The sequence below is a fragment of the Cupressus sempervirens genome, chromosome 3 (assembly GCF_028749045.1).
Source record: "Cupressus sempervirens isolate cs-2001-9-10 chromosome 3, ASM2874904v1, whole genome shotgun sequence".
Classification (NCBI taxonomy): Eukaryota; Viridiplantae; Streptophyta; class Pinopsida; order Cupressales; family Cupressaceae; genus Cupressus; species Cupressus sempervirens.
This window is the reverse complement of record NC_143120.1, coordinates 1,113,214,392-1,113,242,085: the sequence shown is the minus strand read 5'-3', so window position 1 is coordinate 1,113,242,085 and position 27,694 is coordinate 1,113,214,392. Positions and strand designations below refer to the sequence as shown.

Here is a 27,694-nt window from a genome sequence, read left to right as displayed (position 1 = left end):
AAGGGATTGCTCGGGTAACTTCTAGGTGACTTTTGCGATGACACTTTCCCGCTTGCATATTAGGTTTCCTACGTGTCTTTGTGGTGCCTCTGGGTCTAGATGTCTATCTATGTTGGAACCCTTGAGTTAGTATACTTTTAGGATTTCTCAGACTTAGAGAGTACTTGTGTTTTGTGTTTTGATACCTTGTTTGGGACTTGAGACTATCTCCTTAGCGCTGTAGGAGTGGACCATTTAGGTTCCACGCGGTCGAGTGGTAGTGCTTTTTACTCTTACCATTGAGATCCGTTCCGTGGTCACCGTGGCTGGAGTTTTCTTGGTTGGCATTTATCTTCACTATGTTCTTGGATTATTATGATGGATGGTTAGATTTTATGTTAGATGTTTTATCATTATGGATTTATGGACGTATCAAGTATGGTGAATAGTTTTGTATATATCTTTACTGTACTTTGTATCATGGATTCGTGGAGGTTGATGTATTTCTATTTTTACATATGTATATTCTTTTAAGCCTTTCATACCCTGTGACTTGTACAGTGGATGATTGAGCATTCCAAATTAATTTGCCAAGAGGCATTCGGATCAAATGTATATTATGGACATGGGACTTTCTGATTATTCTTTCATATGTATGTGGTAATTGTTAGACTTAGAATTAATTAAATTTAAACGTGACTCAACGTCTTGGGATCCTTAAGAAATGTAACTTGCAATGTATGTTAGTTGATGATTACATGTTATTGCTTCCGCTACTATGTGTTTGATGTGTATGTTATGCATTCTTACTTTAAAAAAAAAAAATGTTTTGCAAACTTAGTGAAACTTTAGGTTATTCTTTTGGATCCCTTGGCGGGGCGTTACATGAAGAAGTGGAGACATTATTTGATTCCTAAGGAGTTTGTGTTTTATACTAATCATAAAACTTTACAATACTTGGGAAGTCAACATAAATTGAATCAGAGACATATGAAGTGGGTTGAGTACTTGCAGAGTTTTACATTTGTGATCAAGCATAAGAATGGATTTACTAACAGAGTTGCTGATGCATTGAGTAGAAGATGTTCTTTGTTGACTGAAATTAAGGTTGAAGTTCTTGGTTTTGATGAAATGAAAGAGTTGTATGATGTTGATCCTGATTTTTTTGAGGTGTGGAGAGAGTGCAGAGCACCAAATCTAACAGATCACATAAGTAAGTATGATGAGTATTTCATTCAAGAAGGTATGTTGTTCAAAGGTATTCAATTGTGTATTCCTAGAAGTTCTATGAGGTTGAATCTGATTAAGGAAAAGCATAATGGTGGATTGGTTGGACATTTTGGAATTGATAAGACATTGAGTTTGTTAAAAGAGAAGTATTATTGGCCACAAATGTATAAGGATGTTCAGAAATTTGTAAAGAGTTGTGGAGTTTGTCAAGTTGCAAAAGGAGTAAGTCAAAACGCTGGTTTGTATACACCTATTATTGTTCCTAAGAAACCTTGGAATGACATCAGTATGGATTTTGTTCTTGGATTGCCTAAGACAGTGAAAGGGTATGATTCCATATTTTTTGCAATGGACAGATTTCCTATGATGGCTCATTTTATACCATGTAAGAAGACATTAGATGCTGAGCATGTTGCTGAACTTTTCTTTAAAGAGATTGTGAGATTGCATGGATTACCAAGAAGTATTATTTCTGACAAAGATAGTAAGTTTGTTGGTTAATTTTTGGAAAACTTTGTGGAAGAAGATGGGTACTGAGATGAAGTTTAGTTCTACATTCCATCCATAGACAAATGGATAGACATAGGTTGTGAATAGAAGCTTGGGTAATTTGCTAAGATATTTGGTTGGGAATAAGCCAAGTAATTGGGAGATGGTATTGGCACAAGCTAAATTTGCATAAACAATTTTGTGAATAGGAGTACAGGGAAGACACCTTTAATTTTTGTTGGAGTGCATCCTAAAGGTATATTAGATTTGAGAGATGTTGCTGGTGAAGAAAAGAGAAGTGCTGGAGGAGAAGAATTTGCTAATTTTATAGAGTCTTTACATAAGGAAGTGAAGTTGAGGTTGGAACAAAGTAATCATAAGTATAAGGAGAATGCTGATTAGTCTAGAAGACATCATAATTTTGAAGTTGGTGATGAGGTGATGGTTCACCTAAAGAAAGGAAGATTCCCAGTTGGAACATACAGTAAGCTGAAGATGAAGAAATTTGGACCTTGTAAGATCTTGAAGAAGTTTGACAGTGGTAATGCTTACGAAGTTGAGTTACCTGATGACATGGATATATCTCCTATATTCAATATTTTTTATTTGTATAAGTATCATGAGTTAGATGATGAAGTTGTTGTACTTGATGATTATCCTAACAAGCAGATTAAGGAAGTTGAACAGATATTGGATAAGAGAGTTGGTAAGAGCACAAGAGGAAAAGATTACTATGAATATTTGGTGAAGTGGAAGAATAGACCAGTTGAAGATGCTACATGGATTTCTCAATCTGAGTTGGATTCAGCTCAGGTTGTGACACTTGCATGATTTAGGAGAATCATTTCTCCAACCCTGGTTGTCTGATGCAGGAGCATCCTGGGTTTCCTTGTAATCCTGCACCCTTGGTTCATTTTTCCTTTGGGTGACAAGTTCCTATTGGTGCCAAGTGATTTCCTTTTGGTGTCGAGTTCTTGTTGATGTTGAGTTCATGTTGGTGCTGAGTGATTTCCTTTGGGTTTCAAGTTCTTGTTGGTGCCAAGTGATTCCCTTTGGGTGCTGAGTTCATAGTTGTTGTCGAGTGAATCCTTTGGGTACTGAGCTCATGTTGCTGCCACGTGCCAATTTTCATTTATCGAGTAATCTGTGTCTGGTTTGGGCTGACTCTACTTGCATTTAATTTTGGTATAGGTAGTTAACTTGCTGAGAGCTGACTTGTGGCTTTTCTATGTTCTAGAATGTTCTGTAAGCCATTTTGACAAGTATAAATAGAATGTTTAGGCTTAGAGTTTGTTGGGGGGGGGGGGGGGGGGGGGGGGAAGATGAGGAGTTTTAGAGAAGAATGAGGAGAAAAGATAAAAGACGTGACTTTGAGGATCAAATTTGAATTGTAATTCTGATTATTATTGGTCGTAACCCAGAAGGCCTTATAGCTAGGCATGTATGAAGATATTTTGATGAATCAATAAGCATTCCTCCTTACTTCCTCCTTTGATTGTTGTTCCTTGTGTTTGCTTCTGTTGTGTTAACTCTTGCAAGTCATTTGGATAGCTGGGTGAGCCTTTGGCCCTAGTTATTCCATCCCCTTTGCATGTGTCAGATGTGAATTTAAGTAGATAAGATGTGTAGAAATAATGAAAACATGAAGAAATTGAGATGCTTCAATGAAGATTCAAATATTAGACTTCAAGATGTCAGCTAGCCACATAAAAGAAGATAAATTTTTAAAATACAATTTTGACCATCAAGATGAACTCACATTTCAATTTTGATCTCGAAAATGGATTTAGGATGTCGAAATTAGCTAGGGGTGCAATTTTTGTAGAATTTTAAAGAGTTAGGAAAATAGGTCAAAATGAGGTTGGAGGACTAGATAAGAGGTCCAAGGGTCATTTTCAATTCATTTTTTCTTTTGTGAATTTGAGAGCCTTTTGAGTGATCCAAGAGAAAGTGATGGCTTTGGTGGTCGTTCCAACTCACTAACACCATTTTGAGTGTAGTCAGTTGCATAACTGGCCTGCAAACTATGAGGCCCTAGTACATATGCAAAAATTTCACTCTTTTTGGGTCATTTAATGCTTTTTAAAGCACATTTTTGTGGTTTTATGTCTTTTGCACAAAATATCGTGTGATACATAAAAAGTATTACACACCTACTTTGAGAAGTATCACACAATACTTCTAATGACAAAATAATATTGCATGACTTTATGAGGTATATCACATCAAAGGCACCCAAATCTTGCATGACAATGTGTGAACTATCACACGAGAGAGAAGTATCACACATGTATTATGAAAAGTATCGCACACTACTACATCAACAAAATGTATTGCACAAATGTTTTAAGAAGTATTGCACAACACAAAATTAAGCATTTTTTCATGTGTAGAGGTAGATTATGAGCATGTGATTGTTGTTTTCTATCGTGTTTAACTATTTATGATGTCACTTGATCTACTATGTTTGATACTGATGTTTTGTTGTTGATTGAATTGATTATGTAGATAGTTTTCCCTACATTATTGATCAGCCACCCCAAGGTGGTGGGTTTGCGTGTTGTCTATCATCTAGAGGATGATGAAAGGTTCACATTAGAGAGCATGGGATTGAGTTGGTTGTTGTGCATGCCCCATATTCGAGTGAACCATGGGTTGTTGACAACATTACCCGAGAGGTGGAACAATGAGCATAACACTTTTCATTTGCTCACTAGTGAGGCCACGATCAGCTTCAGGATGTGTATCACATCCTACACATGCCATGTTAGAAAGATCCTATGAGTATGATATATATGTCTTAAAGTTTGCCTTTTAGGTTCTAATTTCCATATGAGGTGTGCTAATATTAGCTTGTGCTTGTCATAGGTTTAGTACGATTAGACCCCAATAGAGGGGAGATTGATATTCTAGCAGTTATTCGAGGATGTGACCATCCTAGACCACCACCTTAGCTAGGAGTGGTTGATAGATGAGTACAAGGATCAACATCCCTTAGCTTGCCTCATTTGTTTACTAGTTGCCCAGGCCCTTGTCACATATAAGAGCCAAAAGGGCTTCCCTTTGGGTTGGGGTATATTGGAAGACTTGATTAGGTGGCCCTAGAGAATAGTGTGGGGACCAATGATCCTTGCATATATGTATCATGAGCTACATGAAATCGTGTATCGAGAAGGAAAGACCTGGGTGTGTGGTATAGTTTTGGCCTAGATCTGGGCATGGGAGCACATAACGATGATATGGCCTTGAGTGTAGCCATGGGAGTGGAGCCACCCATTCATCTACAAACACAAAAGGTTCATCTCCCAAACAAACAACAGGGATGTTACCTACTACAAGAGATTATTTGATGATATGACATCCTTTGTTTGGAGACCACACAGGTTGTGTACATGGTAGGCAGACACTTGGGAGCTTAAGTATATGCATTATAGCAGGTCACTCGTCAGTCACCAAAAATGTACACTAAGGTTGTTCACTTCTCTAAACCCTTCTATCCAAGGTATTGCATGAGTTGGAAAGCTTGGATTTTGACTTAGAGCCCCTTATTCATGGAGTACAAGGGTGTGTGCGTAAGCATAAGAAGAGCTCCCAACTGAGCTGTAGAGTTCGAACCCTTGCTAGTAATCCATGAAATGAGAGATTTCTTTAGACAAGAGAAAAAGTGCCAATGTCAAAGAAACTCTTGAGTATGCAATGCAAGAATGAAGACTATACTAGAATGAAATGCACAATGCAACTAAGCTAAGCAAAATGAGAGTGTTACAACCATTTTAATTAAGATAGGTGATTAAACTAAGAAAAGATAAACTAGTGCAAGTGCATCTAAACTAGAATGAGAATGAGAATGCAAGAATGAGACAAAAAGCAAGAAGTTCTCCACAAGTGCTCCAAGAAAATATGTCAAGAAACTTGCAACATAACAATAACTCAAAATGAGATCCTTAGAGAGGGAGCAAGATTTCTCTTTTAAAGGTGTACGGGTGATTGAGATCAAGATCAAAAAAGTGTTGATTTGAGCATGATCCACATGCAAGATCATTTGAACCAATGAGAGAGAGTTGACTTTTCGTGTGAGACAAAGTGTTTCTTTTAATTTGCAAATTGGAAAAAAACTTTATATGTGCACATTAAGTGGGTTAGATGAATGGGGTCTTTTATTTAGTTAAAAAGGACATGCTTTTTAAATTAAATATGAACTTAGGATATTATAGTCAAACTATAGGTTAAAATCAAATAAATTGATTTTTAGCAATTTGGCCTAGGAAAATGATTAAACAATTTAGCCAAAATGTTGAGAAGGGGGCTAATAGTCTAGGTGACTATTTTTAGGTGATTACAGTTACACGATAGGGTTGTCGTTGCATCAAAAGATTAGTCTGTCAATGTCCGATATAACCACTAGACTTATAAAACACAGGAGGCAGTTAAGCCATGTCACTAATCTTGAAGGGGAATGTTTGTAGTTAGCCCAATAATTTCCTCCTCCTTGATACCTTAGGTATCAACATTTCCTACTCACAAGTACCTCTTGTGTTGAATATCCTCTTCCAATATACATTTTCAAGGCTTTAGGGGTTCTTCCTGATACCTTTTATTTTGGATGTGTCACCTCCTCAATACCTTATATATGGTAAAAATTTCTTACTCCTCATTACATTTTCCATTGATGTTACTTCATCTTCAATACCTTTGCGAGGCATCAACGTTAGCTCATCTTTGGTACCTTTATGAACTATTAAGAGATCCTTAATCCTTGGTAACTTTCCAAGGTATGAAAACTCCTTTGCTAATGCTCCTACATAGTTCGAAACTTCTCCCATATTTGATTGAGCTTCTTCAATTATCAATACATTGATAGGATATTTTTCCAATTTCTTAGTCACTCAAGCCTCTAATTTGTTAAATATTCTTAACCACATGTAAAAATAGTTATTCTTTTCATTCTTTATAGCCCATGTCAAAACAATTTTTTCTCCTCAACCACAATCAATCTATTCACCATTGTTAATCATCCTCAGCCATTGAAATAAATTCAATCTTCCTTGATAAATTTGATAACATGATAATAATAATAATGAATGTATTTCATTATCTTAGTTACCTAGGCCTCTTCCTCTTACATGTCATTTAATAAAAGATTAATTTATTAAATATTCTTAACCACATGTAAAAATAATTATTCTTTTCATTCTTAATAGCCCACGTCAAAACTATATTTTTTTGTCAGCCACAATCAATATGTTCTCCATTGTTATCATCCTTAGCCATTGAAATAAATTTAATCTTCCTTAATAAATTTGATAACATGATGCTAATACATTTTTATTCTAATGATTTAACTATAGATCCTTCAAAGCATATCTATCTTTTGGATGCAAAGTGCAACGATAATTATTGAGTACAACAAGTTTGTTTTCTTTATGTTTGAATTTATTGTATTATAATGAAGAGATACTCAAGATTATAATTGATTATAATATAAGCTTTTAATCTTTATTTTTTATTCAATTTTTTTTGTTCAATAGTACCTCATGACAATAGAAAATTCTCTCAACTTCAACTTGCTACCTTTTTGCCTACCAAGGATATTTCTCACAATTCAACTATGTAGTTTTTGAGCCAAACCCATTGACCCATGTTTAATGAGTAGTGGTTTACACAAACCCATCTCTCATGACAATAAATGCAACACTTAACACTCATTGGATCTAGGTGATGCTTACAAAGGTGAAACACCAAGACTTCTCATGAGGTCACCATCTTAGTAGTACTCTAACTCGAACGTGCCTAACTACAAAGTTTCCTCTATGGTTAAACACATTTTGCTTGCAAACCCATTTGTAAAACCTTTACCAAGTGTTTATTTTATGACTCATTCATTAGAAAGTTTCTTAAAGTTTATCAATTGAATAGTAAGAGAGTTTTTCCACAACAAATCAAAATATGATATCACTACCAAAATTCAATTATATAGTTTTTATCATCAATTAAAATTGATTTAATTCTAGAATGAAATGACATAAAACTTTTTTTTAAATAAATAAATTTGATCATATATATATTTTTTAATAATAATTTTGATCATATAAAATTTAGTACATTTGTTTATGATGACATTATCATCAAATGTATATTAAAACATAGAAAAATAAAATACAATTTACCAATGGTTACGAGGTGTAATAAAGGATGGTTATCCTATAGGAAAATTGACTTAAAAATGACACCTCTTGCTCTCTCTTCTTGATGATGGATCACGTAGTGTGATTCAAAATGTTGATGAAAAATTTCTACAGAATCTATTCCAGAAACTTAGCATTATAAATCATGGATTGTGGAAATCTGATTGCATTAATTAAAAATGATTTATGACAAAACCCGAATCCGAGCCCTCGAATACTGAAGATTGAAGGGAGAAGTGTTGACTATTGCTGACCAAATCATGATTTTTACATACAAGCTAATCTCTTTAGGCTTATGATTTCAATCAACCTAATTAACATCCGATACCATTCTGTTGCAGAGCAAACGTTTCGTGTTCTGATTGCATAAACCGGAGACGAGCATATGCGGAAACAATGAATGGTAAACATGATCGGAAAAACAACAGAAGCTCCCGATCCGAAAGCAGAAGGAAGAAAAGAAAACCGAGTAGCAGCCTCCATTCCAATCTTCATCTGCATGAGGGAAGAAGTAGCTATGGAGTACAGCCATTGGGCAATCTTCTTTTCAATGGATGTGGCAATCACAACGCTAGAGATGTGGGCTTGGGCAGTCTCAGCCTATTCAGTGATGAAACCGTAATGGATGTTTTGGGTCTTCTTGATGCCAAAGATTTGTGCCATCTTGCACTAGTAAGCAAAGCCTTCTACGTTTTTTGCAATCAGGAATCCCTATGGAGGGCACTCGTTCTCCATCAAATGAAAGGTAAGTTCTCTTTCAAAGGATCGTGGAAGTCAACATACATTGCAACGCATTGCCCCTTTTGTTCGTCTCCTGCAGCCCTGGTGTCCCACTTCAAGGTCAGTAATTTCTATTCAGATTACCTGTTTCAAAGTTGGCTGTGTGCGAATTTAGAGATGAAGAAAGACTGGTTAGAGGTGGATAATATTGAGAGAAGAGAGAAACTTTCTTTAGATGAATATATATCTACTTTTGAGGAACCCAACAGACCAGTACTTATTAGTGATGCGTTAGCAAACTGGGGTTCATTAAAGAAGTGGGATAGAGAGTTTCTCTGTGAGGTTGCAGGGGACACGGAGTTTGCTGTGGGTCCAGTTGATATGAAGCTGAAAGACTACTTTTCGTATGCAGATATCATGAAGGAAGAGCGCCCACTTTATTTGTTCGACCCTAAATTTGGAGATAAAGTGCCTGTCTTGACCCTCGATTATGAGGTACCCGTATATTTCAGAGAGGATCTCTTTTCATTGCTGGGGAAGGAGAGGCCTGATTACAGGTGGCTGATTTTGGGTCCAGCTAGATCAGGGTCTTCCTTCCACGTAGATCCTAACAGCACTTCTGCATGGAATGCAGTCATAAAGGGCTCTAAGAAATGGATTCTTTTCCCTCCTGACGTGGTACCTCCAGGTGTGCACCCTAGCCCAGATGGTGCTGAGGTGGCGTCACCAGTTTCTATAATTGAGTGGTTCATGAATTTCTATGGAGAGACTAAACAATGGAAAAAGAGACCTATTGAATGCATTTGCAGGGCCGGGGAGGTTATCTTTGTGCCCAATGGATGGTGGCATTTGGTTATTAATCTGGAGGATTCTATTGCCATCACACAAAACTATGTGAGCAGGTGAGTTATTCTTTAATTGTATTAGGATTTCGCATTTTTATTTGTATATTTTATAACTCGCCTCTGGCTCACCATTGTGATAGTCATACTTTGATTTATGTTGTATTATCTCTGATAGAACAAGAGCTTATAACAACAAGGTCCTTAATAAAAACTTAGAAGTAAGAAACATCAAAGAATCACAGATGCTGCATTAGATTTGGAGTGCTAAAATGGTGCAGCAATGAAGGATGCCACCATTCAAAGTATTATAGATGTTGTTGGTAAACAAATTTGTCTTTCGAAAATGATATGACTTTTCCAATGACAAGTGACGAAATTATTACAACAGTTGGATAGATTGCTTGTATAATGCAATCTTCCTTTGCATTGAGAGGGGCAGCTCCCTTGTATGATATGATTTTATGATTTTCACAGTTCAGGTGTACTTTACTAAAATGTACTTAAGGGCTGACAAAATGCTAAAATGAAAACTCCCAAAACGAATATACAAATGCTATCAGAGCTTCACAGAATATTTAGGATTCCATTTATTGCACCATGAGAATCAAAGATTATGTTTAAGAAACTCTATGATGAAGATAGCTATCTCAAATTTAACATATTCATTTCAAATTACCAAGAAGAATTTCTCAAGGAAAATTCATTTGAAACAAGACTATTAATTTCACAAAATTAGGCACAAAGATTAATGGAGTCCTCCAGATTAATATGACGTGAAGAAAAGGTTGCAAGAAATAATATGCCTAAAAGATTTAAAGAATATACACCAGCAAGAGCCAATATAATGCTAGCAGCATATGACATCATTGGGTAAAGTTTAGTTAACTGGTCAAGAGTAAAATATCTGTACAGAAGCACACAATGCATGAGAAAAGTTGCCATATCAATCAAGAACATTCAATTACAGTTGCAGCCCATCAAGACATCTATGACGCAGGTGCAAAGGCTATATATACAGCAGCAACTATACAATGATATTGTGAACATAACAATAACATGATGTTTGCACAGAAGAATGTTGCTGTTAAAGAAGGTAATGAAAGTCGTGCAAGAAAAATGGAAGTCTATATTACAAAGTAATTGGAAAATATTTGCTTATATTAACCGAGACCGAGAGGTCTATATATACAAAAGAATGGAATGATGTTTCCTTAGGAAATAATTGTAAAGAATAGAAACTTTCTATTCTAGCTAGGAGAAAGCTAACTAAATATTAGAAATATTCTAATATTTATAATAGATTACAAATAGATTACCATTAACTAATAATAGACATTTATCTATTATCTTAATACCCTCCCTTGATGGTTAATCTATCAACAACACCAAGCTGTCCTCTGAATTTGACAAACTTATCAGGACCAAGAGTTTTGACGAGAATGTCTACAGTCTGATTTGTGGTAGAAACATACTGCAAATCTATTGTCCCGTCTTCAACCAGCTGTCGTACGTAGTGACAGTGAACATCCACATGCTTGGTTCGTTCACGGAAGATTGGATTCTATGCTAACTTGATAATGCCTTCGTTATCAACAAACATTGTAGTCGGTCTTGTTGGTGACATCTGCATATCCCCAAGCATTCGACGAAGCCAAACAACTTCACATCATGCCTTAACAATCCTTTTGTATTTAGACTCTGTAGAGGAGAGAGAAACTGCTTGTTGCTTCTTACTGGTCTATGTGATGACACCAAATCCAAAACTGGACATATCCAAAGGTTGACTTTTTATCGTCAACATAGCCTATCCAATCTGAATTTGTGAACCCTCTGAGTCTAATGAAGGTAGGCTCTGATACCACTTAATGAAGGGCCACACCACCCTTACCAACTCACAACCAAGAATGCAACAATATGAAGACAAAGAGAGATAAAATGCTTCCCAAGAAATTTTATTAAACTTGAAAAATCCTTAGCAATTACAATAACCTTTCTGCAAGATCTCTCAAGATCCAATCCAAACCCAAGCTAGCCCAGATCCACACTCTGGTAGAAACCTCCAAGATCTCAACTTGTGCTCGCAAGCCACCAAGCAACTTTCTTGTTTCTAAACCGTAGTCACTAGCTCTTCTCACAAACCTAATCCAAGATCCAAGTGTAAACTGCCTCACATTCGGCGCTCTGTCTACACACTCACAACTCTATCACAATCCTGCTATAAACTGCCTCACATTCGGCGCTCTGTCCACAGACTCAAGAAAACTCACTCTTCACTTCCTCTTTCTCTTTCACACCTTCCAAACCTTCCAAGCTTTCCAAGCTTTCACTTCTCGAGCTTCTACTCCTCAAGCTTCCCCTTGAGCTTGATTAGAAATGCTCATATGCCTTGCTTAAATAGGCACTTACCACCCCATGCATGACTTATCCACAACCTTTTAGAATTCCTCCACAACCTTCTACATCTTCCAAAACTTTCTACAATATTCATAACTTTTTAGAATTCTTTCCACACACCTCGATAAATGGAATGACAACCTTTTTTTTTTTTTAAAATTTTTTTTTTTTCTATTATGCCACCTATGCACCTCGAAAATAGAAATCCTCTTTTTCTTTCTTTTCTCCTTTTTCCTCTTTTTTATTTTTTTATTATTTCTTCTCTAATTTTCGTCACTTTCTCTCTCCAGATTTTTTTTTTTTTTTTTTTCCAATAATTTTTCCATGCAAGATGCTCCTGCATCAGAGTCTAGGATTAGAACATCTAGAGTAAAGAAGTCCATAATCTGAAGAGCCCTTCACATAACGAAGCACATGCTTTGTGGCCATCCAGTGATCAACCTTGGGAGTTGTCATAAAGTGTGAGATGTGGTTGACAACGAAGCTAATGTTAGGCCTAGTAGCTGAGAGGTAGATGAGGCTGCCTACTAGTTTCCTGTACGTAGTATCATCTACGGGAGGAGAATCAGACTTGGCTAATAACTTGAGACCTTTCTTCATGGGTGTAGATGTAGGCTTGCAATCCTACATACGAAATTTGTCTAACAGATTCTTGACATATTTGGACCAAGAGATGAATATACCAAAAGAATGTTGCCAAACCTCAACACCTAGGCAATAATGCATGAGCCCAAAGTTAGTCATATCAAAAGACTAGCATATTTTTTGTTTGATTCCCTGAATCAAAGATGCCAAACTGCCAGTGATGATCAAATCATCCACATAAATAACTAGAAGGATGATGTCATTGTTAGTAGTCTTGATGTACAACTTTGAGTCTGAAGAATTCTGGAAGCCTTGATCATTGAGGTACTTATCAATTTTTATATACCATGCCTGAGGGGCCTGATTCAAGCCATAGAGAGCTTTCACCAATTTGAGAACATGATAGCCATTACTAGCAACCTTGAAACCAGGAGGCTGCATCATGTAGACCTCTTTATGGAGATCACCATTCAGGAAAACACTCTTGATGTCCATCTGATGGACCTTCCAGCCAAACTGTGCTGCCATGGCTAGGACTAATCTGATTGTGCTCATCTTTGCAGTAGGAGCAAAAGTCTCTTCATAATCAATGCCCTGACGTTGAGAAAAGCCTTCCACAACTAAACAAGCTTTGTACTTATCCAAAGTACCATCAGATTTGTATTTGATTTTGTAAACCCATTTGCAACCAATGGGTTTCTTCCCTGGTGGAAGATTAGAAAGGACCCAGGTGTTATTCGTTAGCAGGTTTTGGTGTTTAGATGTCATGGCTTGTTCCCACTCTAGAATTTCTTTAGCCTCGAAATATGTTTGAGGTTCAAACATACTATGAATGTTGGCCATGAGAGCAAAGTTAACAAAAATATGTTTGAGGTTCAAACACACTATGAATGTTGGCCATGAGAGCAAAGTTAATAGACTCTGTAGGTTTGCTCTTTTTTTGAGCAGTTCTCCCATCAATGAGCTCATCACCATGAAGATCAGTAAGTGTTTTAGCCCACCACTTAGGTTGGAGAAGAAAATGACTTGTTCGTTCCCAAAACTGCAGATTGGAAATCCAAGAGCCTACCACTTCTTTGATAGAATTTTGTAATTAGTTCTGGCCAACGAACAAGAATCAACTTGATTCCTTTGCACTTCAAGCTCCGCTACACCTAGGTGGGTAGACCTCCTCCAACCTGATCACTTGGTTTAGAGCTTTTCTATAGCGAATTTAAGCTTTGGAGTTCTCCAGCTGGCAAAGTCCTCAAACTCGAACAAAAAGCATACAAGTCTTTTATTTATTTATTAAAATATAATAAATGCATTTATTTTACAAAGTCATTTTTGAGCTCCTTTTTCTTCCTTACAACTAAAATATTTTTTCTGAATATGGAATGTTTTTGTTCTGAATGTCTTTTGTTCTTCTTATTCATCCCATATTTATATCTTAAGTATAAGGGAACATGAGTATTTGAAATTAAAAATCATGTTCAAAAAATAAATCATACCTCTCGAATGAACTTAATATTATTAAAATATAATTGCTAAATACTATGAACTGTTTATCCTTAATGAATCTTAACATAATCTCAAATTGCCTGGCGCATATAATTGTCTTTCATATAATCTTCTCTTAGAGAAAGCGGTCATAAATAAGAGAGCTTCGTCACGCGATAATCGGGATACACGTGTCATTCCTCCCATGTGTCTCTGCGATGTTTGAAGCTCACCACTCCATCATTCTAAGCGTTTCCACTTTCTTGTTGCTGCATGCAGAATTTGTGTGTAAGTTGGGAGAGAATCATAAAAAGTTTGGTGTGGAATTGAAAATCACCATCATTATCTTTACATACTCTCCATTTATTTGCATATCGTAGGCTCTAACTCTATTTCCATAAATACACGATAATTTGCAGCTTTCAACCTTTTAAATATTCCTTTGCGTGAGCCTATACGGAAGTGCAGAGGAATACACATGGACAAGTATTTGAGAAACATGTTTTCTCCTCTTTATACATTACACTATTACTTTATCGTTGTGTCTTATTCTTGATATCGTGATTCCTTCTATTAGAGATATGTCCCATTAATCTGTTCAGTAACATGTAATAGCACTTGTGAATGCTTTTATGTGTTTTCCAAGTTACTATACGATTGAATATATATGTGATAGAAAGAGGCATGTCTGTTGAAGAGACATGTCTCTTTAATATATTAACTTACATTAGTTATAACACAAGTAATATACCCTCAATATATATATATATATATATATATATACACACTCTTAAAATAATTATTCCATATATAATATTTGACATATATTATTTATATATCTCATATATATAATATAATTTATCCAACAAAATTATAACATTAACGCTCCCTCTTAATGAAGAAGGATAAAACACATAGATATTACACCATAGGTAATATTTCAAGAATAATACATGTAGGAAATCTTTGATCAAAAGATTTCTAGTATATGATATCATATAAGTATTGGCCTATTAGAATATCAACACATGATATTCACCAATTACAATTTGATATCATATTAGGTAACATGAGCATTGGCCTATTAGAACTTCAATCAAATGATATTCACCAAGTGTAATGGCCTATCAAAACATCAGCTAAATGATATTCACCAAGTACCTATATTCAATGCGATAATGGCCTATCAGAATGTCAAGGCAAGATATTCACCAAGTACCTAAAATATATCTATACAAACAACTTGTAGATAGTCAAATTAATGACATCTAACACCTAGTTGTTGATTTATAAGATAAAGCCTTTCATGATTTATTTCAACATGTACACAATATGTGTATTTTAAGGTCGTTGCCTTTCAATAACTTCTCCAAATACGAGTGACATCATTTGAAAGTTGTCACTTCCTCATGATGTACATAGGGGACAGGCCCGTACACACATGACAAGAAAAGTTCACATGAAATCACCACAAATACTGTCATTTGGTGTTGTCATAACATTGACCATGAAACATATGAGAGAATAAGATTCTCACCTCAAACTTATCTCTCATAGATAAGAATGTATTACAAGAGATTACACTTGGAACTTCGCCTTCACGAAGAAATACTAACCTTATGACCTTTGATATTAACTTTTCTAACCTCTTAGTACAAAGTTCTCTCTGATGAAGAGTCAGATTCCCACTGAATCCATACAACCAAGATCATCGAAAGTTTGACTAAAGCATATTTTCTATCTGCTCCCTCTCTTTGACCAGGTTGGCTCTAACGAACTATCAGACTCCCTCTCATAATCTCAATCATCATGGATATTCTCTTCAATAGCCTCACTTTATCCAACTTGATCATCAGATGATCAATGAATACTAAATCACAACTTCTTTGGAGCTACTATCATGAGATTGAGTCTGCACAATATGTAAGAAGTAGCAACCATCTTCCTACAAGAACATTCAAGGATAAGAAATACTAATCTGTACAAATTTGATTTAAATCGTTTCAAGAAAGGATGGTTCAAGTGGGAATGAAACATTGGTTATAATTTCCCCCACAATGTAAAATCCCCACTCTTACATCGCTGAACAGTTTTGCTTTGTATCAAGTATCATAAAATTTTTTAATTTTAATATTTTACTCGGCAAATGTTTTAATGCAACTTCAAATTTCCCTTCTTATATGATCTCAATCATACTAGGTTGGTCAATTTGTTTTTAAGAAGTCACACATTATTCTGCATCAGAACCCTTTTGATCTTGAACTAGATGTATTAGCTTCCTCACGTAACTATATTAAGGATCCATTCCCCCATTCTATTAATTGTAAAGGATCGCAGGTAGAAGCCATATAAAATCAACCCAAGAACCAATGGGTCACACATGCACCAAGCTTCCCATAGTACATTACACTAAGCCAGACATAGATTTGATAATACGGGGTTCTTTCCCACCCATAGGCAACAGAGAAGTTGAGCTTCTCAATGTAGAGCATGGACCTCACATAAATGGTTTCATTTGGATCGACTGTTACACTAGAGTCACTCTTCTCAGCACACACCTGCATCCGATTTGAGCAAAGAACAATAAAATGCTGAGCTCCTCTGCAAATTTGTCATACACAGCTATATATGTTGCCACTCCAGAAAATGAATATCCACCAACTATATCAATGTTTCTTTTAATGCTGGTAGGATCTTCATGTAAATATTAGGGTTATCAAATCCAAATTCTTCCATAGGTATGTTGTGATTATTGAACCCGTCTCCTACATACCCAATGATGCTTGCATCGAAAACCACCAATCTCTATAAGCATTTAGCAGCCTTCCCCTCAAAAGTTTCCAAAGATGGTGTTCATTTTCTCTTAATTATCTTCGCCTTTAGAATAGATTGAGATGTAGATTATCTTACTCGGACCTTCTGTATCCACACACATAATGAGAATATTGTTATATTGATTTGCCATACGGAAATTGCAGGCCAATGGTGATCGAATGAAATGATGCAACTCATGTGTTTGATTTCCTTATCAAATGGATAATATCCTCCAATGCAACAAGTGATAATATTCTTTCACGATAATGATAGCAAGTTTATATTTAGTCTCTGAGAATTAATCTAGGCTGAAATCACCATTTCTTTCCACTTCCTTCAATATCATTAGTGATTGTAGATTGGGTGGTGAGGAGTATGTTGCTGCAAATTGGAAAGTTATTACTCATCCATCAAAATGAATATATCTAAGAGATATATCGGCAAACATTATATTCCACACAGGATACAGTCTGCCGACCATAAAACTTAACAATCCAATAATTTGTCTGCTGTAACTATGCGATTATAATCCATGAAGTTCAATTCCCACTCATGTTCTATTGCCAAAAATTCAAATCTCTTTGTTGATTGAATCAGTATCTTCATTTGATAGAGGATCAATTGATGATAGTGATTGTTTCTTGTTGAGTGAAACAAGAGTTGACCCCTCGGTTAATTCATGCCTCCAAGCCATGGATACCTCATACATGAGAGGTGTCGAACCATGTGAGACTTGAGATTCAGGTGAAGTTGGATACTCACTGGTAGTACAGTCATGGGAATAGTGATGAAGAATACACTGGATACTGTGGGAATCTCTTCTATTGCATATGAAGAAAAACCATTTTCATCAACCTGAAATGTGACTTCTTCAAAGAGACCATGAATAGTTGCAAACTCAACTTGGGTGCAACAAGGAAACATTCCAGGCATGTTCACGACCAAGTAGTGAGACCTCAAATATTCCAACAAAGAATTGTCCGATGAAATTGAATTCCTTCACCGTATATTGAGCACTGAAAGCCAATGAATCAATACAATTCTTTAATCGACCTCTCAAGAACTGATAAATTAGCTGTGTAAGAAATTTGAAATTATAGCTTTGCTTGATATGGATTCTATCTTTTCATGACCGTATCTTATTCGCGTTGCCTTCTTTATTGTAGAATCAAACCTCGTGTCAACAAGAAGTTGACATAATGAATGCATAAAAACGTCCTTGCCTGTAATACAAATCCTTATGGGACACCAAATGCAGAAATGCAGAATATCATAGATTAAGAACCAAGTTATGAACTGTTTGAACATATTCTTTACCAAGTTGGCTTTCTATCAGGTTGATTGTGACTTAGTGTCGCCCCTGCCAATCAACATTTCATCAAACAAATCATGCGTATTATCTGTGCTGCCACATAGATAGAAAAATGGATATGAATATAGAAGGAGAAGCAGCTTTTGAGACTTCATTTCAAGTGAGCAAAGAGGAGGAGAATGATGTCGCCTGTCTCTTAATGTCTCCGGAACATGAACTATTCGAGGAGAGTGTTCACATGGCTCCCCTTCAGTTGGATCCGCATTCTTATGACCAATCCGAACTCTTCAATAATTAGACCACTTGGAATACCTCGCCATGGCAACCCCCTTAGCAATCATTGTAGAAAAAAAAATCTCCTGGAACTGCAAATATTTACACTCCTTTGTGCTAAAAAACATTGAAATGACACCTGTAACTGTTACCAGTAACACAAAATGAATATCAGTGTAACCCCTGACAAGATGTGTTGCACAGATATTCATGATCTCACTGCTCTCTTTGCACCTAATATGTCATAGCAACATGAAAAATAAACTCAAACTGCCTTCAACAATAATGGTTCTCTAAATATGCAGCAGGACTTGTTATTGGTGGAGTTATTCAATCCAGATAGAAATGCTATGCTTTCCAGCCAGTGTAAAAGGCTTTTCAAGAGACATTAAATAGGTACACTCATTTGTCCGTCCACGTACTAAACGAGTTACCTCCATAATGAAGCATCAGACAAATTTTATGAGCCGGTCAAAACAGAATGCTCCAACCATGATAATTTTTGAGCCAATCATTTGAACACAAATTTCCTTTAACCATGTCCCAGGATTGAAACTTTCTCTGATACCATGTTAAAGATATGATCCATTAATCTGTTCTGTAACTTGTAATAGCACTAGTGAATATTTTTATGTGTTTTCCAAGTTACTATACGACTGAATATATATGTGATATAAAGAGGCATGTCTCTTGAAGAGAAATGTCTCTGTAATATATTAACTTACATTAGTTATAGTTATATAACTAATATGCCCTCAATTTATTATAATGGTTATATACACACACACACACACACACACTCTTAACATAAGTTAATTATTCCATATATAATATTTGACATATATTATTTATATATCTCATATATATAATATAATTTATCCGATAGAATTAAAACACTGACACTCTCAATGAAGAATATTGTGATTCCCTCACACTTTATTTGACGCTTCATCAACACGTCACTGCTGTAGATACTCCATATATTCTCAACTGTTCTTTTGCATGATGTTTTGCAATGCTTTTGAATATTTAATTGGCTTGGCCGTGCTTTCAACTTGTCATTTCATATATTTGTCCTGTTATTGTATTTGCATCCACAATCATTTCTTTGCATTCATAAAGCAATAGTCATCATTCCTTCTTTCCAATGAGACGAGACCATCGCAATTATGTCCCATTTAATTCACCGTGGTTGTTCCTTGGCTATTTAAACATATCAATTAATTTGATGGTGATGTATTCATTTAAAACTCACAATGAATTGCATTCAATAATTATTCCTCATGTGCTTATGTTAAGCAGTCCACTTGCATTGGTATCACATCATCCTTTGAATGGTCTATCTCTATACAACATAAAACATCTGAAAGGTTTGAGTCATCCATTCATGTTCATCTTCAGAATTTATCAAATTCACTTGTGTTCTATAAATATGCACTATCACAGCTTGTAAAACTATCGAATCCTTATTTCTTTATCAATTTTGTAATTAGTTTCAGATTCAAGGAGAACTTGTGGAGCATGCTTCAGTTTTGAGTCTCCAAGGAGCAACATGTTTTGTGGAAAGATCTTAAGCTCTAATCAGCAAAATTAAGTAGTTCATAAATACATAAAAATGAGATTTTTAGAATATCGCTGACTGTAGTCTTCTCTAATTTAGCTGCTACAATCCTGCTCTCTTGGATGGTGTTGGCTGTATTCTGTCCTTGCCTAAAAAGTCTGCAGACTTGCAAACAGGTCCAATGATATTGAAGGTTGAAATTCAGTACTTTGTGAAGGTAAAGAAATTAGCTCAATATGTTAGTAAGCTCTATAGAGGCTGGGATGAATAAGCTCTGCCATGCTATCTGTTGTGAGGTTTTCACACCATCGCCCCAAAATTTTGAAGACCCCCCTTTTTTTGGTTGCCTTAGCAAATTTGGAGTTGTCTAGAAGTTTTCGATTTGAAAATTTTACACCTTGGACACCTTTGGGGCAAGGAGGGATTTGATTTGGTTTATTTTTCATCCGTTGCGAAACTTGATTTTCTGGAACATGTAATTTTATCCTTAGGCCAAACAGAATTAAAAAACAAACGTTTTTTCAATGGTTAAAATGATATTTGGCAGGATAAATTTGCAAATTTTGCACTTAGATGGATTTTTTGAAAATTTGAGCATTTTGAAAATGAATTTGTTAGATCTAGTTGTTTTCATAGTGAAATTGAAATTGGAGGTTGAATTTCGACTACTAGGAAAATGATTAATTTGGTGCTAAAAAATTGAAATTGGATTAAATTGTAAAATTGTTTTAATTGGGTTGAAATTTTGCCTAGAAGATTTTTAAAATGTTAAAGGAAATTGGTAATTTGGAATTGAAAATTGATTTTAATGATATTTTAATTGCCAAAACATTATTAAATGAAAATTTTGACATCTCCTAGGCTTACCTTATTTCTATATTGCAATTTTTGGTCAAAACTGGGAATTAAACGGGCCAATTCACTATGGGCTAAGTAAATCTAATGTTGTATTTAAATCTGGGCCATTAATTAAGGGGCTAACTTAATTTTGTTTTCCCTCTAGGTAGGTTGGTCCACTTGGAGAGGCAAAAAGTTTGGTATAAGAGGGGCTTCCCCTCCTCTTATTTCCTCATTCCTTCTTCCTCCTTCTCCTTGGATGTGCGATTTTCTTCTAAGGGAGGCGAATTTCAGACTTGGGCGATTTTTGGGACAGATTTCTCCATTTCTTGACGACATTTTTCTCCTTCTTGCTTGGGTGAATTTCTGCCCCAGGGCAATTTTTTTAGTAGATCTATTTTTTTCCAACTTGGGTGATTTTTGTTGAGTCTGATTTCTCCATCTTTGGCAGCGATTTCTCCTACAATTGGGCAATTTTATATGGTGAAGAGGCTATATGAGTTAAAGTCTGATTTTTGGCATGTGTGGGCAATTTCAAGGAAGTCAAAATTATGATTTTTGCTAGGGCATCATTATTTGTAAGGAGGCTTGAAATTTCCAAGATCTGATCCAAATTTGAAGAGGGCCTGGTTATTGGTAAAGATAGATTTAAGGTAAAATTTTATTCATTTTTAGAGGTGAAGATTGGTAAAGGCAGACTGTATTCTTTGTTCTTGATTGGTTCGTTTCTCTTATTTTCTTCTTGCACTCATCATCCACCACTTCATCATTCCATTGATAGGTTGAAGTTGGGAGATATAAGTATAGATTTCATGATAGGACAGTTGGAGAGGCAAATATAAGCTAGAGCACCCTAGGATTGAAGTTGGGAGATATAAGTGTAGTCCATCCTAAGTTGATGAAGAGGTAGAAATAAGTGGTAGTCCCATTCATAGGAAAGAAGTTTGGAGATTGATAAGTGTAGAGATAAGACTTGGAGAGGCAGAGATGAGCTAGATTCCATCGATAGAAAGAAGGTTGGAGATTGATAAGTGTAGTCCATATCATTTAAAATGAAGGGGCAGAAATAAGTGTTTAGGATGATAGATGTTAGTGTAAGTAAGAACCCAAAGGGAACTAATACCAAAAAAGACAAGGAAGACATGATGTTTAAGCCCACCTTCTCGAAAGTGAGGCAAATAAGTGATACCAATATCAACGCGGTGAACATGGTATAGTTGAAGGGTAGATTGAAGGAAGGACAATCCCCCATGGCGAAGAAGATTTACAAAAGCGGAATTGTACACACGGTGGTTTTTTCTCCTACCTTGCCTTGTCCGAAATTGGTAATGGAATGTGCAACCCAGTTTAATATTGTTACTAAGTCCATTTTTGATGAAGGGAAGAGAGTGTTGGTTAACATTAGCGGACAAGTGGTTGAAGAAGTATTTAATATTCCCTAGTATAAAGACATGACAGTGGCAATGATGGACCAAGCGGCCAAGTTATTTCAGGATAATCAGGAGGCTTATCTCATTCATCTAAAGCATAATTGGTTGCATGAAGGCAAGAAGGGAGTTACCAAGTCATCAAAGCTCACCAAGTCAAATTTCAAGCCAGAGTATGGTGACCTTATCGTGCTTCTCAGTTGAATCATGAGCGTGGCTCAAGGTATTCAATTCGAGAACTGGATGTATTACTTTATTGATGAAATTGAAAATGTAAAGAGAAGATTTGATTGGGCTAGAATTATAAGTGAAAATTTAGAGTTGCAACTTAGGACAGTGCAAAATCAAAAGCAATTCTATATGGGATCCTATCTTTTCTATCTGATTGCGAGACTATATGAAAATCCTGGACTTAAGGCCTTAGGAGTGATTGGCAATGGATCGGGGCAATGCTTGGTGCATGCGTGCTATCCACAGCTTCATTTGCACAACACCAATGATTATAAGATGTTTTATGACACCTTTTCCATGAAGACGATAAGGATATTACAAGGGACACCTGCTAGAAGGCTCACAACGGAAGCATAAGTAAAAGTTAAGAAGTATGGGAGTTGGTTCATCCAATTTTTGCAATTCACATATATCAGAGTGTCAAGGAGTACAGTTTGTCCCAAGAGACTTCCAAGGTACCCACCCAACAAGGTAGTTTTGATGGAGTTGGCTAGGCAACTTGAGCATTGTGACAAAATGATGAAACTTAAAGGTGAGACGGGGATTAGTTTCTCATTTGGAATAGGCAATGATACTTGCCCCAATCCCATTGCCTTTGCAGCTACGGAGAAGGAGTTAGAGTGATGTATCTAGGATGGTATAGAGCAAGACAAGGATTCAATCCTAATGGTCTTATCAAGGCATCTCACGGAAATACATTCAAACATATTCCTACTATAGAGGATTTTTGGGCCAATGCACGAGATGACTTTCATGTGAGGGCAATCAGATGGAGAGGCCTTGATATTTCCGATCAACTGGAAGATGATGAAAATGTTCTAAGAGAAGATTATGATACAATGGATGGAACAAGGTTGAGTCTAGTGGTTTGGGATGATCATTAGGATCCTTCCTTAGAGGCAGTTACAAGGATAGTTGATCAAAACATCGAGTCATGGTACAATGAGAAGTTAAGGCAATTTCAAAGTCGAAAGGTACACCTTACTTATGAGAAGATGAAACTAGAGGAAGAAGGTCCAGCGGAGTTAGTCGGATAGAAAGGTGAAGGCAATAGCCAGCAACAAAGAATAGTTAAGAGCAAGAAGAGGAATTTGGAGGTTGAGAAAAGTAAAGAACATTAGGAGCCTCTAGCAAAAGAGATGGAGTGCAACACCATCAAGGGAAATCATAATTGAGGCTAGAAGCCAAGGGGATAATACAAGTGGACAAGGGGCCGCAGTAGAGGTGAGCTCTGATTCAGAATTAAGCGGTTACAACAATAGTATCGAGTACTCTCCTCTCTCGGAGAACCAACATGGAGATGATGTGATAGTCACTAGTGAAGAAGAAGATAGGCCAATTGATATTGAGGAAATAAGCCAGGCGCTCGAGGCCGAGAATCCAGATTTGGGGAGATGCATTGCACCACTATGGTTAAGGCAAATGCTTATGCCAAGAGGCGAGGTGGTGACTGTCCGAACAATTGAAGATATTCAAGGGTTAGTGGAAAAGGAAGATGGTGAGAAGCAGAAACAAATTGTAAAAACAGTGACAAAGGTAATCAGAAGTGATGATGAGGGTCACCAAAAAGTTCAGATTGCTATACCAAAGGTTAGCAAAGTAGTAGATGAGATTGTAGCCCAGGAATATGAGGTAGTAGAACATAACTTGGGAAGAATCACGGATGACATGGAATGTGAGGAGATCCAGGAAGGCATGGTTTCAATTAGAGAAAGGTTGAGGAAGGCAAATGAGAGGATTGCAAAGTTGGAGGCCGAAAACAAATATTGGAGAGATTGCCAACTTGTCTAACAATTGCATTAGGTAGCCCTTCTGCAAGACAGCGAGAGCAACATAAAAGAGATATTGGCTCAGCTGGACGAAGTCAAAGATTGGATCCATGATATGATTGAAGATGGGAGAAATTTCTTGCCCTCCTTTATCTTGACATTCAGGTCATTGGTGGCTATTAGAGACAAATTCAAAACATTTGAAGGGGAGTGGAAGGATTTCCTTCCAGTCAAGGTCTTAGCCATTCCCAGGCTACAGGCATTTATTGAGCTATTAGAGAGATATTTGGAAATAACCAAGTTAGTAGATGAAGGAGGAATGAGTACGGTGGAGTCTTGGTTTGTTGCCTTGACCATCAGATTGAGGATACTTGAAGAGATACAGAATGAGATTGCGCAGGACAGCATAGGCGTTGACACTTCCATCTCAACCATGATGAGCAATGTTGGGCACCCTTGCCTCCCTCAATGCCTTTATCGGATATGCGAAAGAATATGAGGATTATGAGAAGACACTGCAAGTAGTGAGCAACATAATGAATTCAGCTGAGCTCAAGATGACGCATACACTTTGCCCTCTCATGAAGGAAGGCAACGACAGGCTAGCCAAGTTCATTGCCTTGGCTAAAAAGATGAAAGAAAATGGTAGAATTATATTAGAAGATCATTTGATGTAAGCCCAAGTGGAAAATTCTCTTTCTTCTTGGGTAGGATAGGTGTTCGATTCTGATTGGCTACCATTTTGGTGTCTTCTCATTGGTTGCCACTTTTTTTTTTTTTTTCATTGGTCCATTAATGGAGTGGTGTCTTTTCATTGGCCGATGGGGTTACAATCCTAATTAGGGTTTTTGGGATCTAATGTGGATCGTTGATTTTGCCTCTTAATCTCTACCATTGGTTGTAATTTTGGCCTCTATATAGGGCCATTTTCTCTCATTTGTAAAGGGTTGAAGAAAATTGTTGCTTAAGATAATACCAAAATTGCCTTTGTTTATCATTGTTGTGATTTGCATGGCGATTGAGAACACTTGGTGTTATTGCATGGTTTCTACTTCCAATAGTTAGAGTCAAATTTCATTGAAGTTGTTAAAATAGATTTTATTTCAAAAAAGTTGTTAAAGAGTAAGAGTAGATGGATAGTTGTATGGTGATATTAGTGGATGTTTGATAGGGATCTATAAACTAGGCCACTAGCATCCTAGCAGCTTGTTAGGAAGCCTTGTGGGTTAATCTAGTCTTTTCCCTTGAATCATTGCATCTATGGAGGTAGAGTCGCTGGTAAGTTTTCATCAAATTTGATCCTCATCCATTTGTTAAGTTTTCCATTCATAGGAGTAGAGGTAAAGTAGCAAGTAGTTGGAGTTCATTATTAGAAAGTTAGAAAGGAGAAGCATCATTGGCAAGAACACCCTCCATCACTACCATCATCAACATTATTCGGCGCTCGTATACATTGCAAAACCAGACATCATCACCATCACAACAAGAATTCGACAATCCTTGAATGAACAATGTAAGGTCGCCTACGTGATTAACCAACAAATCACATTAATATAACTAAGTATCCACAGGTGTAAGGAACATTGGAGTTTTTCTCATGTCTTCTTGAGTATTTACTTTTCAAGAGAGGGATTGAGTGTTTGATATTCCATATCAAGTATTCAAGTGGTACAAAACTGACATAAACACTACCATCAGTCACAATGAATATTTTGTTACCATTTGTTTTTACTTTAATCACTTGATTCACAACAGCATGGGAGTATGCAACAAGAGATCTTCCAAGCTTAATGAGAGTAAGATTTCTCATCTTCCCTACTGTATCAATGATATCCATAAGGGTAGGAAGGATTGCACCAGTTTGACAATGATCAATTCCCAAACCTCCTCCAATATTTAGGTGCTTTATCTAAAAAAAAAAACTTTGTATTTCATCAATATATAGAATCCAAACTGATTGATTTGTCCTATAGCTTGAAAAGATTGGGCAATGTGCAAAAATGGAGGCCTAACATTTAGAGCTCCATCACGATCAACATTAGTATCAGTAGATGCTTGGTGATCAGGTTCCTCAGAAGAATCTGGATCAAATTTAGGTGAAGCATCTACAAATCAAGGTGATCTTGCAGGAGAAGTTGGAGGTGTGTGTACAAGGCTCATTGGTATAATTGGAGTTGCAGGAGCTATTGGAGCCCTCCCATTAGGTGGACCTAATAGAAGCCTAACTTACAAATCATGAGCTTTCATAGGCTGGTTTGCTGGATCAGGAACATGAGAAACATGCATGAGTGGTCCTTGCTGCTCATCAAAGACTACATCACAACTATACAGGAAACGAGATGTCTTAGTGTCGATCAAGCAGTAGGCTTTGTGAAGACCATTGTAACTAGCAAGCATGAGGTTTTGGCTCTTGGCATCCAACTTGAACAAAAGCAAGGGAGCCAAAAACCTTCAAGTGACTGATTCTGCGCTTGCGACCCGACTAGGCCTCTTTAGGAGTTCTACCTTTGACCGCTACTATGAGTGACCAGTTCAAAAGATAAATTGTACTGTTGACTGCTTCTGCCCAAAACTTCTTCGGAACATATTAGTGTTCGAGTATGGATCGAGCCATCTCGGTGATTGTTTTGTTTCGACATTTAACTACATTGTTCTGTTATGTTGTGTGGGGTGTGGTTAATTGGCGTTTGATGCCATGACTATCCAAGAAGCTAGAGAATTCATTATAACAAAATTCCCCCCCATTGTCTGATTTAAGAGTAATAATAGATTTCCTGGACTCTTTTTCAACTATAGGTTTAAACTTTTGAAATACAGGGAATGCATCTAATTTCTTTTTAAGAAAATACACCCACATTTTTCTACTGAAACCATGAATAAACAATAGAAAATACCTGGACCCAAGAGCAGAAGGAATGGCCATAGGGCCGTAGATATCAACATGAACAAGCTGAGGTAATTGAGAAACTCGCCATGAATCACCATTGGTGAAAGGTGTGCGATGTTGCTTCCTAGCTTGGCATGCATCAAAAACTCTAAGCTACTGAGTTTGAATCTATGGCAATCCAAAGACAAGCTCATCTTGAGCAAGCTGAGTGAGCTAATGCACATTTAAGTGCCTATATCGTTGATGCCAAAGTGTGCTAACAGAAGACCACCGAGCAGCCATAGCTAAGTCCGGAGAATCACCAAAATCAGCAAGTCAGAAAAGATCATGATCCTCAAGACCCACCGCAACAGTAGACTGAGTCGCCCGATCAGTGATGGTACACTAATGTGAATTGAAGGTGACATCCAAGTGTGGAGAATGTTGTAATTGAACGACGAAGAGTAAATTTAGTTCAATCCTTGGCACTTAGTACACATCGAGGAAAATGAGATTCCTCCTAGCAGACTAAATCTGAATGTTGCCTTTGCCGACAACGATGTACTCTTCTTAGCCACCAAAAATAATAGAATTTGAATAAGGTTGGTAGTCAGTAAACCAATCTCTGTAGTGAGTGAAATGACAAGAGGCACTTGAATCAATGTACCAGGCAAACGACTTCACATGCTCTGTAGGTC

At 36.6% G+C, this 27,694-nt stretch overlaps 1 protein-coding gene across 1 annotated transcript in view; it reads left to right on the top strand.

Moving 5' to 3' along the window:
* The first annotated feature begins 8,002 nt into the window (after positions 1 to 8,002).
* LOC149570685 (transferring glycosyl group transferase) overlaps positions 8,003 to 27,694 on the top strand; it is a 40,845-nt gene continuing 21,153 nt past the window's right edge. Inside the window, exon 1 of the mRNA XM_089823229.1 lies at positions 8,003 to 9,505. Within this exon, the coding sequence (XP_089679355.1) occupies positions 8,280 to 9,505 (1,226 nt within the window). The 5' untranslated portion in view covers positions 8,003 to 8,279. The remainder of the gene's footprint in view (positions 9,506 to 27,694) is intronic.